Genomic DNA, 20,457 nt, shown 5'->3' with positions numbered 1-20,457 from the left:
GCAGTGGGGTAGCTTAATTGTTAAAGCGTTCGCTCGTCACGCTGAAGACCCGGGTTTGATTCCCCACATGGGTACAATGTGTGAAGCCCATTTTTGGTGTCCCCCGCTGTGATATTGCTGGAATATTGCTAAAAGTTGTGTACAACTACACTCACTCACTCACCATGCCAGGTCATGAAGTGGATACTTCATCTGATATGGTAATAAACTACAGCAAATATTTTACCATCCATTTGACTCAAGACCAACCTTCCCTTTGCAATCGGGCGAGTGGCGGCGCTTGGTCCTATGCTCAAAGCTCAGGTCACAAATCGGTGAAGTTAAGCAGCGTCGAGCTCCGAGAGTCCTTGGATGGGTGACTGTGTTTGGCAGCTTGACTCCTGAGAGTTTCTAGGACTTGAGTCCTGCCCCACAACGAAGCACATGTGACACATGTGGTCTCACCTTCAAAATTGTCTCTGTTCACCCAGCAGGAAAATGGGTACCTGGTGGGAAAAAAGTCATATGACTATAACCTTCTAGCGCCTAACAGGCATCTTGGGTTATCAGGGGTAATAATGTGCTGTGCCTTGATTGTCAGCGCTATGAGCATACCTACAAAAGAATTTATAGTGTGGAGTTTGGCGCTATATAAATGGACACATTATTATTATTATTACGTGTGAGAGGTGTTTGTCAAACTTGCAGATCTAGAGGTCAAGCTTGTTGCCTTGTTGAACTCTACCATAGGCCATCTGCTTGGGTTGTTGTGTTTCACAACAATCACAGTTTTGTCTGATCATTCAGTGCATTTACACAAGTGAGTGAGTGAGTTTACTTTTACGCCGCACTCAGCAATATTCCAGCTATGTGGCGGCGGTCTGTAAATAATCGAGTCTGGACCAGATAATCTAATGATCAACAGCATGAGTATCAATCTGCGCAATTGGGAACCGATGGCATGTGTCAACCAGCATTTACACAAAACTTATTCAAAACTTTCTATGTTATTGTTTTCTCCTTTACCTTCACAATTTTCTGTTGTAGGGTCGTTTTCTCTAATGTCGTTCTCTGTTGTAGGGTCGTTTTCTCTAATGTCGTTCTCTGTTGTAGGGTCGTTTTCTCTAATGTCGTTCTCTGTTGTAGGGTCGTTTTCTCTAATGTCGTTCTCTGTTGTAGGGTCGTTTTCTCTAATGTACTCAGTAGCGAACCGTTACATCACAAATGGGGTGGTGGGATAGCCTAGTGGTTAAAGTGTTCACTCTTCACGCTGAAGACCCGGGTTTGATTCCCCCACATGGATACAACGTGTGAAGCCCATTTCTGGTGTCTCTCGCCCTGATATTGCTGGAATATTGCTGAAAGCTAAACTAAAATTCACTCACTTTCTCAGATTAATTACAGGGAGACGGCCTGATATAACAGATATATTGAATACCGCTGCGTAAAATAACACCTATCAACCTACAAATTAGAGACTGGCCAGCTCGCTAGCTCGTAATATCATATACGCCCAAACAAACGACCTGCTTTCAATCCACCACTTCAAGCTGTCAACGTACACGCCCAGCTGTTGAAAATCTAACACATTCTTCGATTGACATCTATCACAGCTTCCACTGTAAAGATGGAAATCAATTATTATATAAAGCCTCACAATAAAATACTATAGGGTTTAGACAGCTGTGAGTCACAGTCACGTGACCTGCCGTCGAGCGACGAGTCACTGAGGCGTATATATTTCGGGACGCACTGTCGTGAGATTCCCCTCCAACAGAAAGGGACATATATACCTTAGTTGTACATAGCATTCGTAAACATGGCCAGTTTAAAGGGAGAGTGCTTGGCGTGATTTGGAGTCAGGCAAGGTGGTCGTGTAGGACATTGTTGAATATAACCTGACAGAGGGCGGGCCGAAGATGACGAAGTCCTATGGAAAAGTGAATCAGACATTTTCAAGGATCCTCAAATCGTAGTCTGATCGACATCGGTTCCGTTCCTTTGGGTTATCAAATGCGAGCACTTGGATGTTGTCGAACCCGGATACTTGCAGCAGTTGTAACTTGTTGTTCAAAATATACAGCGTCACGCAGCTTACTCCGTCACCTGCATAAGCCTTCAGGAAGATTTGGAGGAATCATATTGAACGATTTCAACGTAAATCGAGTACAGACCGTTCCTAGTTGGTGTAACGTTTCGGCCAAATCCGACATCGTCATCGTTGTGTTAAGTGAAAGTCACGTAAATGAGTGAAACTATGAAATTTCAGACCATGTGTAAGGATGACCTCGTGTAGACAGCCTATATCAGGTTTGTTACCAGGCTCGAAGATAAAGATGTTCTCTGGAATTCCAATCAGTGCCAAAAATGTTTCAATTGTAGTCTGCTCGACAGTGGCACCAATCAGATGAATCATCATATTCGAAGACTTTGTGATTAAACCTGTTGTTGTTGCAAGTTGTTCAAAGAATTCCGCAGTAATTGGATTATTCCGTTACCTGCATCAGTGGAGTCCTATCGCACGGTTTCAAGGTTAATCGAATACAGACCGATCCCAGTCGGTTGAACTTAACGGTCCAAATCGTCACTGCTGTGTTGTGTTATATAGTCACGTGAACGATTGAAACTAGAGATTCTATTTTTAGGAAGGATTCCTTCAAGTTCTGTCCGAGGCGACATTTTGGATTGAGGTGAGCTGAGGATTGTCTCTACCCTTCAGGATTGAGTGTGGTACAATTTTGCACAACACACGATTTTCCTGTAAATCGAGTACTGGGCGATCCGCGTGACTTCAACTTTGGCCCATTTTGAGGCAATTCGTCCTTCTTGTGGAATGGAATGTGATAGTGACGTGATCTAGTGACTCCGTTTCAAAAATGGATCGCTCCAAGTGCTGGCAGAAGTGACTTTTTGGATTGAGGTGAGCCGAAAGATGTTTCTTGAGTGAGTGAGTGAGTGAGTGAGTGAGTGAGTGAGTGAGTGAGTGAGTGATGTGAGTGATGTGAGGTTTCTTGAGTGAGTGAGTGAGTGAGTGAGTGAGTGAGTGAGTGAGTGAGTGAGTGATGTGAGTGATGTGAGTGAGTGAGTGGCAATATTTCAGTGATATAGTCACGGGAACTAACGACAGTGAAAGGGGTTCATAAGTATCAAACGCCGAATTTAAAACATTTTATACATCATTAGTTGTTAATATTGAATTACTAGAATCAGACACCTAGCAAAGTAAAACTCCCTAACTGGTTACCATGGCAACTGATTATCTACTTCCTGCACGAAACGGACCCGTGAAGATCCTGGTTAGAACTGATCTTCAGTAACCCATGCTTGTCGTAAGAGGCGACTAACGGATCGGGTGGTCCGGCTCGCTGACTTGGTTGAAACATGTCATTGGTTAAAGCGCCGAAGATCCGGGTCGTTTTCTCTAATGTCGTTCTCAGTAGCGAACCATTAAATCACAAATAGGGTGGTGGGATAGCCTAGTGGTTAAAGTGTTCACTCTTCACGCTGAAGACCCGGGTTTGATTCCCCACATGGGTACAATGTTTGAAGCCCATTTCTGGTGTCCCCCCGCCGTGATATTGCTGGAATATTGATAAAAACTCTCACTCACTCACTCCATAGATCTTTGAGGAGAAAAACGCCTTTAATAAGAGTTGATGTTTGCAAATAGTTTACGGAGGAAAGTATATTAATGTATTCATGTGAGATTACCCTTGGAAATAGTATCCCTTGAAAATGATATCAACTAAAAAGTGTTACATAGAATATTACGTATTATGGAAAACATCCCCAGGGAATGTATATCAAATTTCACCGCTCTTTTCAGTATTCTCTACAAAAATACATCCTCACAAGTATTCATGATAAGAACTTTTGTGTTCATGTTTAAAACTGTAAGTTGATATTTATTCCTCCCTTTTTTGAACAGTATATATATTCTCTCCTGTTGATATTTGTCATACAATACGCTGTGAAAAAGAGCTCCAGCGAGTGTAGACTGACAACCTTGGTTAACCTTGGTGACATATGTCAGTTTGACGTCAGATTACGACGTCACTTGTGAACACGTGATTGATGTATCACTCAAGGGAGACAACTGGAGTATTGTGTCTGATTATTGCAGTTTGTGTCTTTTCATAAAACATAGCGATATGTCTGGACGCCTGGTAATGCTAGAATCAGTCCCTGTTTAAAGGTCTAAGCTGGCTTGACGTACAGTTTGGGATTAATGTAGCAGGGCCCAGAGACATCCCACAGATGACATCCTTACCTTGTCTGACCTCGTGGTCATGCGTCGAACTACGGTCCTTCTGATCCGAAGTCGGACGCCTTGTCAAAGGTGTTAACCCCGTGAGAAAGCTGACAAGGTAAGGATGTCATCTGTAGGGTGACTCCACGCCCTGCTACATTGTTAACATCGTGTATGGAACCCGTGAAGATCCGGGGTAGAATTGATCTTCAGTAACCCATGCTAGTCGTGAAAGGCAACTAACAGGATCGGGTGGTCAGGCTCGCTGATTTGGTTGAAACATGTCATCGTATCCCAATTGCGTAGATCGATGCTCATACTGTTGATCACTGGGTTGTCTTGTCAGGACTCGATTATTTACAGACCGCCACCATATAGCTGGAATATTGTTGAGTGCGGAGTAAAACTAAACTCACTCACTCATTCTCGTATGGACGCATGGTAATGCTAGAATCAGTCCATGTTTAAAGGTCTTAACTGGCTTGACGTTCAGCTCAGTCTTCAAGTTAACATCTTGTATGTAACTGGAATATTTTCATCAACGACACCAAGATGTTCCGTGAGAGTGAGTTTAACGCTACTTTGAGTGAGTGAGTGAGTATGGTTTTACGCCGTTTATAGCAATATTCCAGCAATATCACGGCGGGGCACACCAGAAATGGGCTTCACACATTGTACCCATGTTGGGAATCGAACCCGGGTCTTCGGCGTGACGAGCGAATACCACTAGGCTACCCCACCGCCCCACGCCTCTTTGAACAGTGTACCAGTGACGTGGTAAAACATCAGGAAGCTAGGCAGGTGTTCGACATGTACAACAAGCACAGGTGTTGTACCGACAAACCTTTGAGTACAACCAGGGGGCATGGGGATTCGAACCGTTGATTAGGGTGAATGAGTGAGTTGTGTTTTACACCACTTTTAGCAATATTCCAGCAATATCACGACGGGGACATCAGAAATGGGCTTCGCACATTGTACCCATGTGGGGAATCAAACCCGGGCCTTCGGCGTGACGAGCAAGAGCTTTAACCACTAAGCTAAGACTCCGTCGATAAGAGGTTCCTGGCGTGCAGAAGGGACACAACTCCTCACAGCAAATTGGACGGTGCCACCCTGAAGACATCTGAGACACCGTTAATGTTCCATATATATATTTGACATACTCCCTCGTTTATGATGGGGCGGTGGGGTAGCCTAGTGGTTAAAGCGTTCCCTCGTCACGCCGAAGTCCCGGGTTCGATTCTCCACATGGGTACAATGTGTGAAGCCAATTTCTGGTGTCCCCCTCTGTGATAGTGCTAAAATAATATGGAATATTGCTAAAAGGCGTAAAACTAAAATCACTCACTAACAGTCATGCTACCTTTAATATAGCAAAAATAATTTGTCTTTCCCGGTCGCAGGGACACGCACGGATGCCCTGCATTGTATTGCCGTCAAGATGTTAATTCGTGTATGCTGACATATGTCTCCGTCAAGACAGCCTTGTAGCTGAACGCGAGCGTCTTAAATTGCCCTCTGACAGTAAATTAATTTTAATGGCTTCCTTGCGGGAGATGTTCATATTCGACGTGGGAGAGACTGTCAGCGACTATATTACCGCCGGTTCCCACCTGAGATGGACATATACCACGTTTGCAAGACAGTCAGCGAGTAACGCACGTGTTTCCATGTGAGATGGACATGTACTACATTTGTGAGACAGTCAGTGAGTAACGCAAATATACTGGAGTATAATGTGACGTCGCGGTGCTCAGACGTTGCTGACGTTGACCACGTGACCTGAACAACACCCCATGGAGTGTATTGTCCAGCGCTTGTTTTGACAACTAATCATCTACCAGTAGACGCTCCAACACTGTACGTATTGAACCTTCCTAATACGGTGGTCGTTGGTTGGAATCCTAGATTTGGTCCCTACTTTACACTTGCATAGTTATCTCCCATTGCCAAGTCATGATCCGCTGATTCAGAAACCAGATTCAGTCAGACTCAGTCCTTACGTTTTGTTAAGCCCCAATAGTCACCAATGATTGCGTTATATATATATCATCCAAAGAAAGTAGGGGATATTGGATTCACAAGATTGATAAAATGCAAATGATGAAGCCAAGGAGGAAACAGATGATGAAGAGAAATTAAGGGAAAATGTAACAATTTATTCCATTCTTTTTTAAATGTTCCATCTGTATGAATATATACATGTATTACTTTTCTCACATGCATTGGCATTGGCTAATGGTATGCTCGCAAAATGCAATATTCTCTACTTCTTTTGAATGGTATATATAATCAAACCCGATCAGACAATGAAATGATCGATATTGTGAACAACGATTACCGTCGACACGCAATCGAGTCGGTCTCCGAGGCTGCCCACACGATCAATTTAGTCGCTTCTTACCACTAGTAGAGGCTGTTTGTAAGCTGGAAGCACTACAAGCCGTTCTGTTCAAACTCAGTAACTGTTTCCACTGTTTGACGTATTGTCGACTGTCAAAGGACTGCTGGAGAGTAATGTTTGTTTGTTTGTTTGTTTGTGAGTGAGTGAGTATGGTTTTACGCCGCTTTTAGCAATTCCATAGCAATATCACGACCGGGGACACCATACATGGGCTTCACAGACTGTACTCATGAGGGGAGTCGAACCCGAGCCTTCTGCGTGATGAACCAATGCTTCAACCACTAGGCTATCCCGACCGCCCGCGAACGAACGAACGAACGAACGAACACGATATTAGTTATGTTACAGCGTGTCTGCATGAAGTGGGAGAAAATCCCGAAGTAATGTAGGTGTGAGACGTTTATCACGTTAGTGTAACAACGGGCACGGGTGTTGTGGGAAGGAAATACCATGTGTCTGTCGGGTGACCTTGTCTATGACCCGTGTCATGACCTGTGTGCTGGCGTGTGGCATGCGGCTGTCAGGCTCGTAAGTTTCCCAAGTACTTGGCTCAGGTTAGACACAACGATGACAGATGTTCGTATGTAGTCACAACCAGCTGTTGTAGTCCAGCTTAGTCCTCGAAGTTTATTGACCTCACGTAGAGTAACAGATTTAACAGATCTGATTCCAGTTTGATTAGGTGTAAGGTCTCTGGACGGTACAATTTTAGCTCACCTGGTCTGGAAAGGTCGTTCCTCTTGGCGGGATAGTCTAGTGGTTAAAGCGTTCGCTCGTCACGCCGAAGGCCCGGGTTCGATTCCCCACATGGGTGCAATGTGTGAAGTCCATTTTTTGTGTCCCCCGCCGTAATATTGCTGGAATATTCCTAAAAGCGGTGTAAAACCCAACTCACTCACTCACTCTCGTTCCCCTTGGAATGTTCAAGCAAAGTATCACACAGAAAAAGTGTATGGTTTGATCGAAATTCCGAAAAAGAAACGTCGTGTCAAAATGAACATAATCGCACAGTTCAGAATGGAAATCATAAAGACCATGCTGTTACAGTGCTGTGGATATCTGTTCGTACACCCTGTCGTTTCTGAGCGCCATAGCATCGACCCTTTCTACATTGTGTACCTCTATGACAAGTGTAAATTGGCTCGGCTGCCAAGGCCGAAAACTATGAATATTCAATGCATTTCAGAGAGTGGTCAAACGTAAAAAGAATATATTTGTAAGAACTAGAATCTGTACTTTACTTTGAAAGTATAATAGGACCTTAAGTAGGTCACGGCACTTCGCGAGACCTTACGTTATTTAGTACTTCCGGTGACCAAACAACGTTTAATTCCTTTTTGAATGGTCTCGTGGTTGTCAGTTGACAGTAAGGAACCGATGATCCTTGCAGGAATAGCACCCCCAGATTAGCCAACTATTACGACTGTGAACAGCTGTGGTTGTATACTCGGTCCTGTCTCCTAAAGTCATATTTGGCGGTCGCGCAATTTGGAACCAGAACTTGTTCTTGAATATACGATTGTCACCGGAAATCTGGTACCGGAAGTAAGCTGGGCCCGTCTCGCGTATCGCAAGTTGACGCGAGCAAAGGGAGCCGGGATCCAGCTTAGTTCCGGAAGTAGCGCCTCCCGAGACTAACAAATATCAAGTTTTTGACATTCAGGGCAATACCGTGCGAACAAATTTACATGTCTATGAATATATTTCGCGAAACCCCAGGACCCTTATGTACGGTTTATGATGTCTCATGGTGTTTGGATGTAGGGATCCACGCGGACAAAGAGTCGTTGTAATCGTGTATTACGTAACACCAAACACAGAAAAAACATTGCGAACACTGGACCTTTGTTAATTTTGTTCTAAAAAGTTAAAAAATTGTTCCGTACCTGTTTTATTTCCAAATCAATATCTTCAACATTGTGTTATTGAATATTTACGTACGGCAGTTTGTTCAGACAGCAGCAAAGCCATCAAATCTGGAGTTTAGCACAAACTGGGACTCTTTGATCTCAATAAATCGTCATGTTCTTTACTATATCTTATTGTTTCTATGTTTCCATTAGGAAATTAGGTAGAAGGCTTGAAATGTCACTAATCTAATTGGAGAAAGTGTTGATATTCATCCTGTGGTGTAGTTATGTTAACCAAAGTTTTTTATTCAACATAGGCCGTCTCCGTGGTGTAGTGGTTAGAGCGTCCGCCCGGAGAGTGGAAGGTCGCGGGTTCGATCCCCGGTCGCGTCATATCAAAAGATGTTTAGATATGGTCCCTGTCTAGCGCTCGGTATTTATGGGTACAATAAGCATTGGTCGGCTCGGAGTCAGTATGATGTGTCTGAGTGGGGTATTCATGCTTCACTGCGGCATGGTATCTCAGTGAGCTAGCACTATAAAACCAGCTTAAGTCTGGGCTAGTACAAGCAACCACACATACACACGTATGCACGTCGTTATATGAGCGAAATATTCTTAAGTGCGACGTTAAACCCAATTTCACTCCACATCTTCACCATAACAGATTGAAAGGCGTCTTATTGCTCGAATATTGCAAAAAGCGGCGTAAAATCCTACACAAAGCTGATGAACTGTACGTCCAGATATTTCTGAAGAACCGTTCTCCCAGCAACAAACAATTCACTTCCCCATTTTGGGTGACAGGAGGCCTCGTGCTTAATGGATTAGCTGGTCAAATTGAAGTTTCGCGTTCGATTAACTAAATGGTTTTACATGTAAAGTCCGTTTCTGGAGCGTTCCGGTAGGAGCCTGGTGGTAAAAGCGTTCGGTCGTCACGTCGAAGACCCTGGTTCGATTCCCCACATGGGTGCAATGTGTGAAGCCCATTTCTGGTTTCCCCCGCCGTGATATTGCTGGAATATTGCTAAAAGCGGCGTAAAGCTAAACTCACTCAATCACTTCTGGAGCAATACTTCAATATCGTTTATTTATTGCTAAATGTAGCGTCCAGGTTCACCCATTCTCTTCCCACAGAGGTTACTAAAGTCATATCTTCCTACGAACCTCTGTTCTAATACGGCCTTTTCGTGGTGCGAGTGTTCAGGATTCGTGATTTGTTGCAATCAGATTTTGTTGTGCAATCAGCGACGTTGTTTCAAAAGTGATCATTCGCAAAGCCTCGGTAATTTCCGTACGCTTCGGGAAAACTAGACCTTCTTTCCCTGCGCCATGCGCAAACGTTTCTTCTAGACAGAACGCAGTCATGTAATGGCGGGGCGTCTCCATCGCCCTCGTTGACAACGTACAAGCTAGCCATTAAATGTCTTGAGTGTCACAACATAAGTCATTGTCAGAGGAGGGATATTTGTGGCCCCACTTTCTATTGCTAGTTTCTGATTTTCAGTTAAACATGAAAAATCGAATCTATCCTTCGCATATTGATCAACTAACTCCATGACGGCCGCCATATTGGTCGATGTAACGCATGTTCTGGTTGGATAGAAAGAAGGGAGATAATTCGTGTTGCGATTTTTTGCCGCCAGGGGATTTTACAAGAATAGGGAAATATGGCCGTATTAGGACAGAGTTTATGTGGGAGATATGACTTGAGTAACCTATGTGGGAAGAGAATGGCAGGGAGGGTGACCAAACAATATAACTGTCTCTTGGGTTTTGTTAGTTTGTTGTTTATCGCTGCATACAGTCTGTAAATATTCGAGTCTAGATCAGACAATCCGGTGATCAACATCACGAGCATCGATCTACACTGTTAGCATACCAGGGGCGGTGGGGTAGCCTAGTGGTTAAAGCGTCGGGTCGTCACGCCGAAGACCCGGGTTCGAATCCCCACATGGGTACAATGTGTGAAGCCCATTTCTGGTGTCCCCCCGCCGTGATGTTGCTGGAATATTGCTAAAAGCGGCGTAAAACCATACTCAGTCAGTGTTAGCATACCATGACATATGTCAACCAAGTCAGCAAGCCTGACCACCTGGTCCCGTAGTCGCCTCTTATTAGGCATTGGTTGCTAAGACCAATTCTAACCCGGATCTTCATGGGTACAGGGAGGGACGTAAACATGATAGACATATTTGGTGAGGGTTATGAATGACATGTACCGGGACAATGGGAAGGTCCTATAAAAGTACAGGTCCGCTCACTTGGTTGACACATGTTATCGTATACCAATTGCGTAGAACGAGGCTTATGATGTTGATCACTAGATTGTCTGGTCCAGAATCGATTATTTAGACACCGCCGCCATATGGCTGGAATATTGCTGAGTGCTATGTTAAACTATAAACCAACCCACCAAATCTTAATAAAAATAAGGCACGCGCTAGAGAAGGGTAAATTGTATTCAGTACATCAGTACATCCGAAACCTCTGCAACCAACCCTGTAATATGACCCGTCCCTTCCTTGTTTCGTCTCTGACTGAGTTGGATCTGCGAGGTGAAGGTTGTAACCTTCAATAACGCGATCAGAATAATAATCAGTCTTGTCCGTCTCCAACATCATCTCATGTAAACCTGGGGCGGTGGGGTAGCTTAATGGTTAAAGCGTTCGCTCGACCCGCTGAAGACTCGGGTTCGATTCCCCACATGGGTACAAAGTGTATGCCCATTTATGGTGTCCCTCGCTGTGATATTGCTAAAATATTGCTTAATGCGGAGTAACATTAAACTCACTCATGTAAAATTGTCTGCTCCGAGTGTTGACATCTTTCATATGTGTCTAGCATGTATTTTACAGACCAGATGTTGTGTCCAGAGCTAGCAAAACCTCCCCCGCCCATCATCATCACGGCAAACAACATTGATGACGTCCTTGTCAGCACGTACCAACGTGACCCCGGAACTAGGGTGACCGTGACCTGCTTCGTGGCTCCCAGCTACACACTGATTGGTGACAATGTGATCACGTGTCTTAGCAACGGCTCGTGGGACAAACCGTTGCCAAGATGCGTTCCGACACCGAGGAGTACCCGTAAGTAACGCGAGCCTTTCAAATATGAGTGTCATCATTTTATAATTACATTATATTGTCATGCTGGTAACGCAACGGGTCCCAGGGGCGGTGGTTTTAAACGTTGGTTAAAACGTTCGCCCGTCACGCCGAAGGCCTGGGTTCAATTCCCCACATGTGTACAATGTGTAAAGCCCATTTCTGATGTCCCCCGCCGTGATATTGCTGGAATATTGCTATTTAAAAGCGGCCTAAAACTAAACAAACTCACTCACTCAACGGGCTCCAAACTGAAAAAGTGGCGGCTTTAGACAAATTACAGAGGCAGGTCTGTGTAAGTCTGGCATTCGTGACCAAGGCGTGTTTTTCCGGGTCAAGCCAGAAAGCGAATCATGCCCCTCTCCCGGTTTTTTCTTTGGCGATTGGGTTCCGTGTATGGACAAACGGACACAACTTAAAGAGTGAGTTGGTGAGGATGGTTTCACGCAGCTTTCAGCAATATTCCAGCAATATCTGGGTCACTAGAAATGGGCTTCACACATTGTACCCATGTGGGGAATCGAACCCGTGCCTTCGCTGTGATGAACGAACACTTTAACCACAAGGCTACCCTACCGCCCCGACAAATAAGAGAAATGTGACCCCGAGGGACTAATGTGTTATATATCCTCCTTATAGTGTACATATTGCAGATGCTATTTACAACAAATGGGACTTAAGCTGTCATACAGTATGATTAAACTCAAATATCAGCCTCTTGGGTTTATTTACAGATACAAAATGCATCAAAGATTATTCCTGAAGAATTCTTTGACCGAGGTACTTGAATTACTGCGATCATTTTGATTGGTTTTGTCGTGTTTTGGCTCAGATCTTCCATCGATAGGGGCACGAGTCTTTTTGCAGGTTATGGAAAGGGCCTAGTGTTGACGAATGCATTTCTGGATATATTCGCGCATGCGTGCTGTCATAGAAACATGGCCGTGTCAACAACTAGTTTTCTTTGGGCGATTGAATTACAACCAAATGCTTTTCTTAGGTAAATGGAGAATTTTCGAGGTACATGATTCATTAGACTTTCATATGTTCGTTTTGAGGCACATTCAATATTAAATAATATATAAACTCTCCAGATGGCACTTGCCTCTGAATTCTCGAATATCGGGATACCATCCTCTTTTCAACAGCTCCGTGTCCTTATTGGCGTACCAAAGCTACAGTGGCAAATGGGTCAAGGGTATTTATAACGAAAGAACGAAGCTATAACGCCCTGTTTAACCGAAGATGTAACACAATGTATCTCTCTTTGAGCGGGTAACCATGCAAAAGGTGTCTGCGGCTCGCCTCCTGCATGGATCACAGTAGACTAAGGCTTAGTCTCTGAATATATATAATTTGGATAGTAACAAACAAGCCCATTTATATTGAAAAGGAGCCCTAGGGAGACCAGAGATTCAGATGATAGTTAGATATGTTTACTTTGTAACCCGGCCCCCAAAGTGAGTTAGTTTTCTTGCAGATGTTAACAGACCCTGAACCTGAGGAAATCTAGACTTGCTTTATTTAGGGCTTTAGCACTGCAGAGAGGGCTAGGCAGTAGGGAAAATAATGTTGTTCAGGGACTGTGAGACAGACTAGGATCACAGGCAAACTGTAGCGCAAATAGGGTCGCGCAACAGAGAGAAAAATGACCAGTCTTTCTATATGCTTCGCCCGCAAGTAGGAAGACTAGTATTTTTCTCTTTGTAGCGCAACCCCATTTGTGCTACAATTTGCCTGTGCATAGATGTACGCCAAGGCCTCTCAAATACATTTTTTCCCGAAACTATCTATTTTAGCTGCACCACCAATCACGACCGTGACATCTGCCACGACAGGTGACCTGACCCTCCTCCCACTCATGGTGGGGGCGGGGCTTGCGGCGCTGGTGTTTTTGTTTCTGGCTGTACTGATGTGTTGTGCGGCTTACTATTGGAGACGAGGCGATCGGAAACAAACACACCCCGAAAAAAGGTAACATGAATATGGCGCGTTCTGAGTGAGTGAGTTTGGTTTTATGCTGCTTTTAGCAATATTCCAGCAATATCAAGACGGGGGACATCAGAAATGGGCTTCACACATTGAACCCCTGTGGGGAATCAAACCCGGTTCTTCAGCATGACGAGCGAACGCCTTAACCACTAGGCTACCCCACCGCCCCCCCGGGATGTAAGACTCGGTAACGCGGCTTATTGCATATCATTGTACCTCGAGGGCGAGGAGCCAGCCTCATGAAATCACTGGAGGGTCTGGTCCAGACCGCCGTCATATAGCTGGAAAAAACAACCAACCAAACAAACAAACATCCAAACATGCATGCAAGCATTCTAGCAACCAACCAACCAATCAACCAAAGAAAAACCTCCTAACAAACGCCAAGGTTGCAGGGGTCCTCGATTTTTACCCATCGGTTTAGTCGATGAATAGGTGGATTTCCTTTTTCGCCTCTTTGACATTTTCCCTAACTGGAAGTATACTACTCACACTTTGGATCACAAAACTTCCCAACTTTACTTAAACATAGAACCCGTGAAGGTCCGGGTTAGAATGAACCTTCAGTAACCCATGCTTGTCGTAAGTGGCGACTAACGGGATTAGGTGGTCAGGCATGCTGACTTGGTTGACACATGTCATCGGTTCCCAATTGCACAGATCGATGCTCATGCTGTTGATCACTGGATTGTCTGGTCCAGACCGCGTCCAGATTTACAGACCGCCGCCATAGCTGGAATTTTGCTGAGTGCGGTGTAAAACTAAACTCACTCACTCACTCACTTAAACATAGATTTATAATTTGAAATTGTATCCATTTAAAGCTGGATAAATAATGATATGGCCACACCTTTTTAGGCAAACAGCCACTTTAATCTATCCTTATGCACTTGGTACATGAGTAACCATAGAAATTGTTTTCATGGCACCAATCAACCATTTTGCAAATCATGGAACGAGTCATTGACAAGTACACAACACCTGTCAATAGCAGGTATGGGATCCACAAGATGCAGTGACATACTGAAACCTAGGATCCATGCTTACAATAAGTTTAGATATTTAAACCAAATTAGACCCCACATCATAGTTTTCTGTTGAATCCATGATTTGATCCTTAGCAAAGTGGGAATAGTATTTTTTGCAATAGTTTGATCGTTTTCGAACTTACAGACTTGGCGCGGAGTTAAACAGGCACACAACCAGCAAAGCCGTACATCCATACGACTTTGAACACTACGACACACCAGGCATGTTGTGGTGTACTGAACCAAAAAACGATCATGAATATTTTGAGGAATATTTTGTTTTAGCGAAAACTGAGCACACAATTCTATTAAAATATCCGCCCAAATATGTTAATGGCACTATAGACTTGTTCGTTTACTTTTGTGTATGTGTCCCCCGATTACGCGATATGTTGCTCATATTACCAAACATTGTCATCTTCCAGTCCAGTGGCCCGCTAGCCCGTGGCTAGTAAATATCAGTCGGGCCAGTAAATCTCCAGTCACTGGCCCGACTGTCTAGTGAAATTTCGTGGGGTCATTATGTAAATATACACTCATGGAAACGAATAAGGGAACACTTGAAAGTACAAGCGTTCCTTTATTTATTTCCATATTTTCATCAACAGTGTAATACAAACTTTGTGAAGAAAACTGGAAAAGAATAAAGGAACACTTGTCCTTTCAAGTGTTCACTTATTTGTTTCCACGAGTATATCATTCTCTCCGTCTTGTTAAGTTATAATACACTCTCAAATCAAGATTATGGCCTGATAAAAATGTTCATCATATTAGCAGCTTAATGATGAAACCCGTGTCATGCCGACAACATCTTATCCTCATCTATTTTTGTAATCTTTTGCTTTGTTTCTACATTCAAATTTCGGGCTAGTGATTTATTTTGTGGGCTAGTAACATTCAGGCATAGCTAGTCGGACTGGCTAGAACATTTGGAAACTATTTCGCCCACTGCTTCCAGTCTGCATGGTCCACAGAAGGGCTGTGACGGTTCCAAATTTTCTACCCGGGTACCCTACCCCCTGTTACCCTACCCTACCCGGATACCCGTTATGTTAATTCCTGACATCAAATTTGCAAGAAATGGCAATATATTCTTCAGTTCGGAGGCTAAAACTTCGAGTTTTTCAATATCCTAACCATGTATTATAATCAAAAGAAGTGAGTGTAACCTATGCCTAAATCTTCAAAGACGATACAACCTTTTAAATTTTTAATCAGGAAAGAATAACATATTACATTGTTTGATCTATTATTCACATGATGTTAACGGGTCCGGGTATTGAGACAGGTACCCGGGTCCAACTCATTACCCACCCGACCCGGGTATCCCGGTTACCCGTCCCAGTCCTAGTCCACAGACTTCTGTGATCTGTCTACTGCGGCGCCAAGCAGCATTCATTCATTCACCTACAAACACGCATGGCCTATTCTAGCTCGGATGACTTTTTTTAAAAAGGTAAAAGTTAGGTATAATGATTCGGTTCGCCCCGTGATATAAATGTAAGACTGATAACTGCGTCACTGAACAACATTCAACCACTCACGTCAAGTTGGAGGTTTAGTGTCTTATTCTTGCCACAAAATAATTCACTAGCCCGAAATTTGAATGTAGAAACTTAGCAAAAGATTTCAAAAATAGACGAGAATAAGATATTGTCGGCATGACACGGGTTTTATCATTAAGCTGCCAATATCATGAACATTTTTATCAGGCCATAATCTTGAATGATTTAAAAGTGTATTAGAACTTAAGTCAGAGAGAGTGATATATTTACAAAATGACCGCATGAAAATTATGAAGGGTCCCTAAAGTCGCTTGAATGTTTTGTTACAAGAAACCAGAACTATAATCCTCGGATTCTCCTGATTGCCTCAGCTTACCAGGTTTCTAGTCTAAGGGGAAGTAACTCTTTACAGGGATTCACGGACGACGACTGGTCGCTATGGCTTCTTCGCTTGTATAGGTTACACAAAACCAAATATTTTCCTATTGACTTCTATAGTAAGAATTACCATGATGTCAACAACTATTACATGTACACGTGTGCACAGTCTGGCTTTAAAGACAGCAATAACAATATTAAATATGACCACCTCAGCTAGGTCCTTAGTTCCGCACAAAATGTCAACCGCTTGGAAATACCTGTGGTCACATTCGGTATAAGTCATCGTGTAAACAGGACAGCACTAAATATTGAAAAATATGGTCTGGTTCAATTACCGGATGGATGTACAATAAAATAAAAAATCTTCCACAAAATCCCCCCAATCACAGCTGTCAGATGATTCAGTCTGCACTGAAGGTTCCCTACAGTAAGTGCTTGTTAAACTACGGATCCGGATTTGGTGTAGTGTAACCTGTAGGTGTGTGCGCGTTTGTGTGAGTTTGTTGCAAGTTTGTGTGAATATATGTGTGTGGCGTGTGTGCGTTCACCCGATTTAATAGGCTGCTAGGCACCATTCTTTTGCTAGGTATAATTCCTTTGCTAGGCACCATTCCTTAGCTAGGCACCATTTCTTAGCTAGGCACTATTTCTTTGTTAGGTACCATTCCCTTGCAAGGTACCATTCCTTTTCCTTTTTAGGCACCATTGCTTTTGTTGGTACCATTCCTTTGTAAGGTTCCTTTGTAAGGTACCATTCCTTTGCTAGGTTCCATTCCTTTGCTAGGTACCATTCCTTTGTTAGGTACCATTCCTTTGCTAGGCACCATTCCTTTGCTAGGTACCATTTCTATGTTAGGTACCATTCCCTTGCTAGGTACCATTTCTTTGTTAGGTACCATTCCCTTGCTAGATACCATTCCTTTGTTAGGTACCATTCCCTTGCTAGGCACCATTTCTTTGTTAGGTACCATTCCCTTGCTAGGTACTATTCCTTTGTTAGGTGCCATTCCTTTACTAGGCACCATTCCTTTGCTAGGCACGATACCTAAGTCGGAACCCCCACGACTGCCCCAAAACTGCTGGGCCATGAGATAAGAGGCAAAGATGAAACACCCGGAGGCTGTGTCAAATAACTACTGCCAGTGAACAATTACAAACCAGTAAATGTTGAATTTAGGTTAAGTCTATTCAATATGAATATTTCTGAAAATCAACACAGGCCTGTTGGTTTGTTGTTTACCTCACTCAGCAATATTCCAGATCGGGTGGTCAGGCTCGCTGACTTGGTTGACACATGTCATCGTATCCCAATTGCGTAGATCGATGCTCATGCTATTGATCACTGGTTTGTCTGGTCCAGACTCGATTATTTACACAATGCCGCCATAGAACTGAATATTGCTGAGTCGGGTGTTAAACAACCAAGAAACTACTAAGGCATGAAGAACCCGCACTGGACAATCTCTATGGCATATTTTGTGACCCATAATGTAAAACAGCAACAACAACAACAAAACGCAACAAAACAAAGCAAACACACAAAGTATATGGTTGTACTGCCTTTACATACATTTTCCTTTTCAGGACATCTTAGTGCATTTTTTTTGTAAAATTGCTGTACCAAGCTACAAAAGTTTAAAACAGTTACATCTGTACACTAGACCAGTTAACGAGCATGTGACTGTCATCGTTCAATAAAAATAATGAATTTACAAAAATATACAAATTAAAAAAATTCGTTAACTCATATTCGTTTCTTTTTGTTTGGAAAGTATGAAGAAACCATTACAAATATATTTTTCAAACAGTTATTTCAGATCGCCATCTCCTGGCACTGTGACAACTGGAATCTACGACAGCAGGAACATGGCCTATGATGACTTCTCGCGAGAATCCTGGAGATCACATCCACCTCCAGCTACCATGACAACCATTGGAAGCAAAGATAGACGCGCGTCACGTGACCGGTGGACGTCCAGGCAGCCCAACCCTACATGGTTTTCCATGCTGCCAAGGAAACACGAGGTGGTAGCGCCGTATGTATGAAGGCATGTGGAGTTATCTCCCTTTGAGATAGAGGATACGGGACTAAATGATACCGTGGTTTTACGCCGCGTTCAGCAAATATTCCAGCTATATTCACGGCGGGTCGATGAAAGAGTAGCAGACATCACAAAGTTATGGCCCATTGTGAAAGGGTGTGATAACTGGGCTCTTCCTCTTGAAGGGACGGGGCGGGTCGATGAAAGAGTAGCAGACATCACAAAGTTGAAGCGCTTGCCTAAGCCACGGGTTCGATTCCCCAAATTGGTACAATGTGTGAAGCCCATTCCCGGTGTCCCCCGCCGTGATATTGCTGGAGTATTGCTAAAATCGGGATAAAACCTCACTCACTCACTCACTCAAACTCTTGCTTGGACGAAGCCGCCATCTTTGTCTTTAAAAAGACACCACTCCTAAAAACGGCAGTATGTATGTTCTGGTGATGGAGGGACGTGGTGTAGAGAAAGTCGTGGAATATGGACCACGATGCTAATTGAGGCAGCTACATGACACGAAAACATGTGACACATTCCAGCAGTGTTGCCACATCCACCGAAGTTTCTGTTCCTTCAATGTGTACAGGCGAGCCTGTGAAACTTGTCTGTGAGACGTTACGACGAAGAGGACAATGGTAGATTTGTTATAAAAAAGGACAAAACGTTTCTCATTCCACTGGAACTTCTTGGGAATAAAATATGTATTCTCCTTGACCCGTAATTGTCATTTATGTAACTTGTGGTGGCTAAACTGACATCGTCATCACACTTATCTGTGTGTAGATAGAATCTGGACCAGATAATCCATTGATTTAACATCACGTTTACATGAACCGACCAAGTATCAGCCAGCCTGACCTCATGCTGTTGATCACTGGATTGTCTGGTACAGACTAGATTATTTACAGACCGCTGCCATATAGCTGGAATATTGCTGAGTGCAGCGTAAAACTAAACTCACTCACTCACTCAGCCAGCCTGACCACCCGATCCCCTTGGTCTCTGCTTAGGACAAACATGGGCTGCTGAAGACCAGCTCTAACCGAGATGGTTATGTGTAAAATCAATACAAATATAGTTTTCAAACTGTCATTTCAGATCGCCATCTCTGTGCACTATTTTTATGCAGTTTTTATGAAATCGCAGTATCAAACTACAAAAGCTTAAAACAGTTGCATTTATGTTCTGGACCAGTTAACGAACATGTGACTAAGATCGTTGAATGGAAATGTTTGCATTTACTAAAATATACAAAATCAACAATCTCGTTTTCGCATATTCATTTCTTTTTCTTTTTTTAAAGTGTGTAGAATCAATTACAAATATGCTTAAATCAATTACAAATAAAAAAATTCGTTAACTCATATTCGTTTATTTTGTTTTTGAAAGTATGAATAAACCATTACAAATATATTTTTCAAACAGTTATTTCAGATCGCCATCACCAGGCACTGTGACAACGGGAATCTACGACAGCAGGAACATGGCCTATGATGACTTCTCGCGAGAATCCTGGAGATCACATCCACCTCCAGCTACCATGGCAACCATTGGAAGCAAAGATAGTCGCGTGCCACGTGACCGACGGACGACCAGGCATCCCAACCCAACATGGTTTTCTATGCTGCCCAGAAAACACGAAGGGGTAGTGCCCTATGTATGAAGGCATGTGGAGTTATCTCCCTTTGAGACATAAGAAACGTGACCAAAGACACCGTATCGTCGTTATTACTTTACGGGTTTGGAAATGCCACGTACTATCAGCCGTGAATACATGCACTGACAAATGTCTTTTTCTAAAACAATTATTGAAATATAACGTTCAGCAAATATTTCAATTATGTTCACGGCGTGTTGATGAAAGTGTACCAGACATCACAAAGTTACGTCCGTTTGTGCGAGTGAGAGGGGCGATAA

At 43.3% G+C, this 20,457-nt stretch overlaps 1 protein-coding gene across 2 annotated transcripts; it reads left to right on the top strand.

The window, feature by feature from the left end:
* The first annotated feature begins 1,690 nt into the window (after positions 1-1,690).
* On the top strand, positions 1,691-19,254 carry LOC124292320. 2 transcript variants are annotated; one of them, XM_046729391.1, is made up of 4 exons: positions 1,691-2,899; positions 11,344-11,577; positions 13,395-13,569; positions 18,310-19,254. In XM_046729391.1, exons 2-4 carry the CDS (start codon positions 11,349-11,351, stop codon positions 18,545-18,547), a joined length of 642 nt encoding a protein of 213 aa, XP_046585347.1. In that variant the 5' UTR covers positions 1,691-2,899; positions 11,344-11,348; the 3' UTR covers positions 18,548-19,254. The 2 variants fall into 2 exon arrangements, with proteins under 2 accessions (XP_046585347.1, XP_046585348.1); XM_046729392.1 differs by lacking the exon at positions 1,691-2,899 and adding an exon at positions 5,671-6,091.
* The last annotated feature ends 1,203 nt before the right edge of the window (positions 19,255-20,457 follow it).

Source organism: Haliotis rubra, unplaced genomic scaffold, assembly GCF_003918875.1.
Source record: "Haliotis rubra isolate DU_JTF1 unplaced genomic scaffold, ASM391887v1 Scf513, whole genome shotgun sequence".
Taxonomy (NCBI): Eukaryota; Metazoa; Mollusca; class Gastropoda; order Lepetellida; family Haliotidae; genus Haliotis; species Haliotis rubra.
This window is presented reverse-complemented; position numbering and strand designations above follow the sequence as displayed.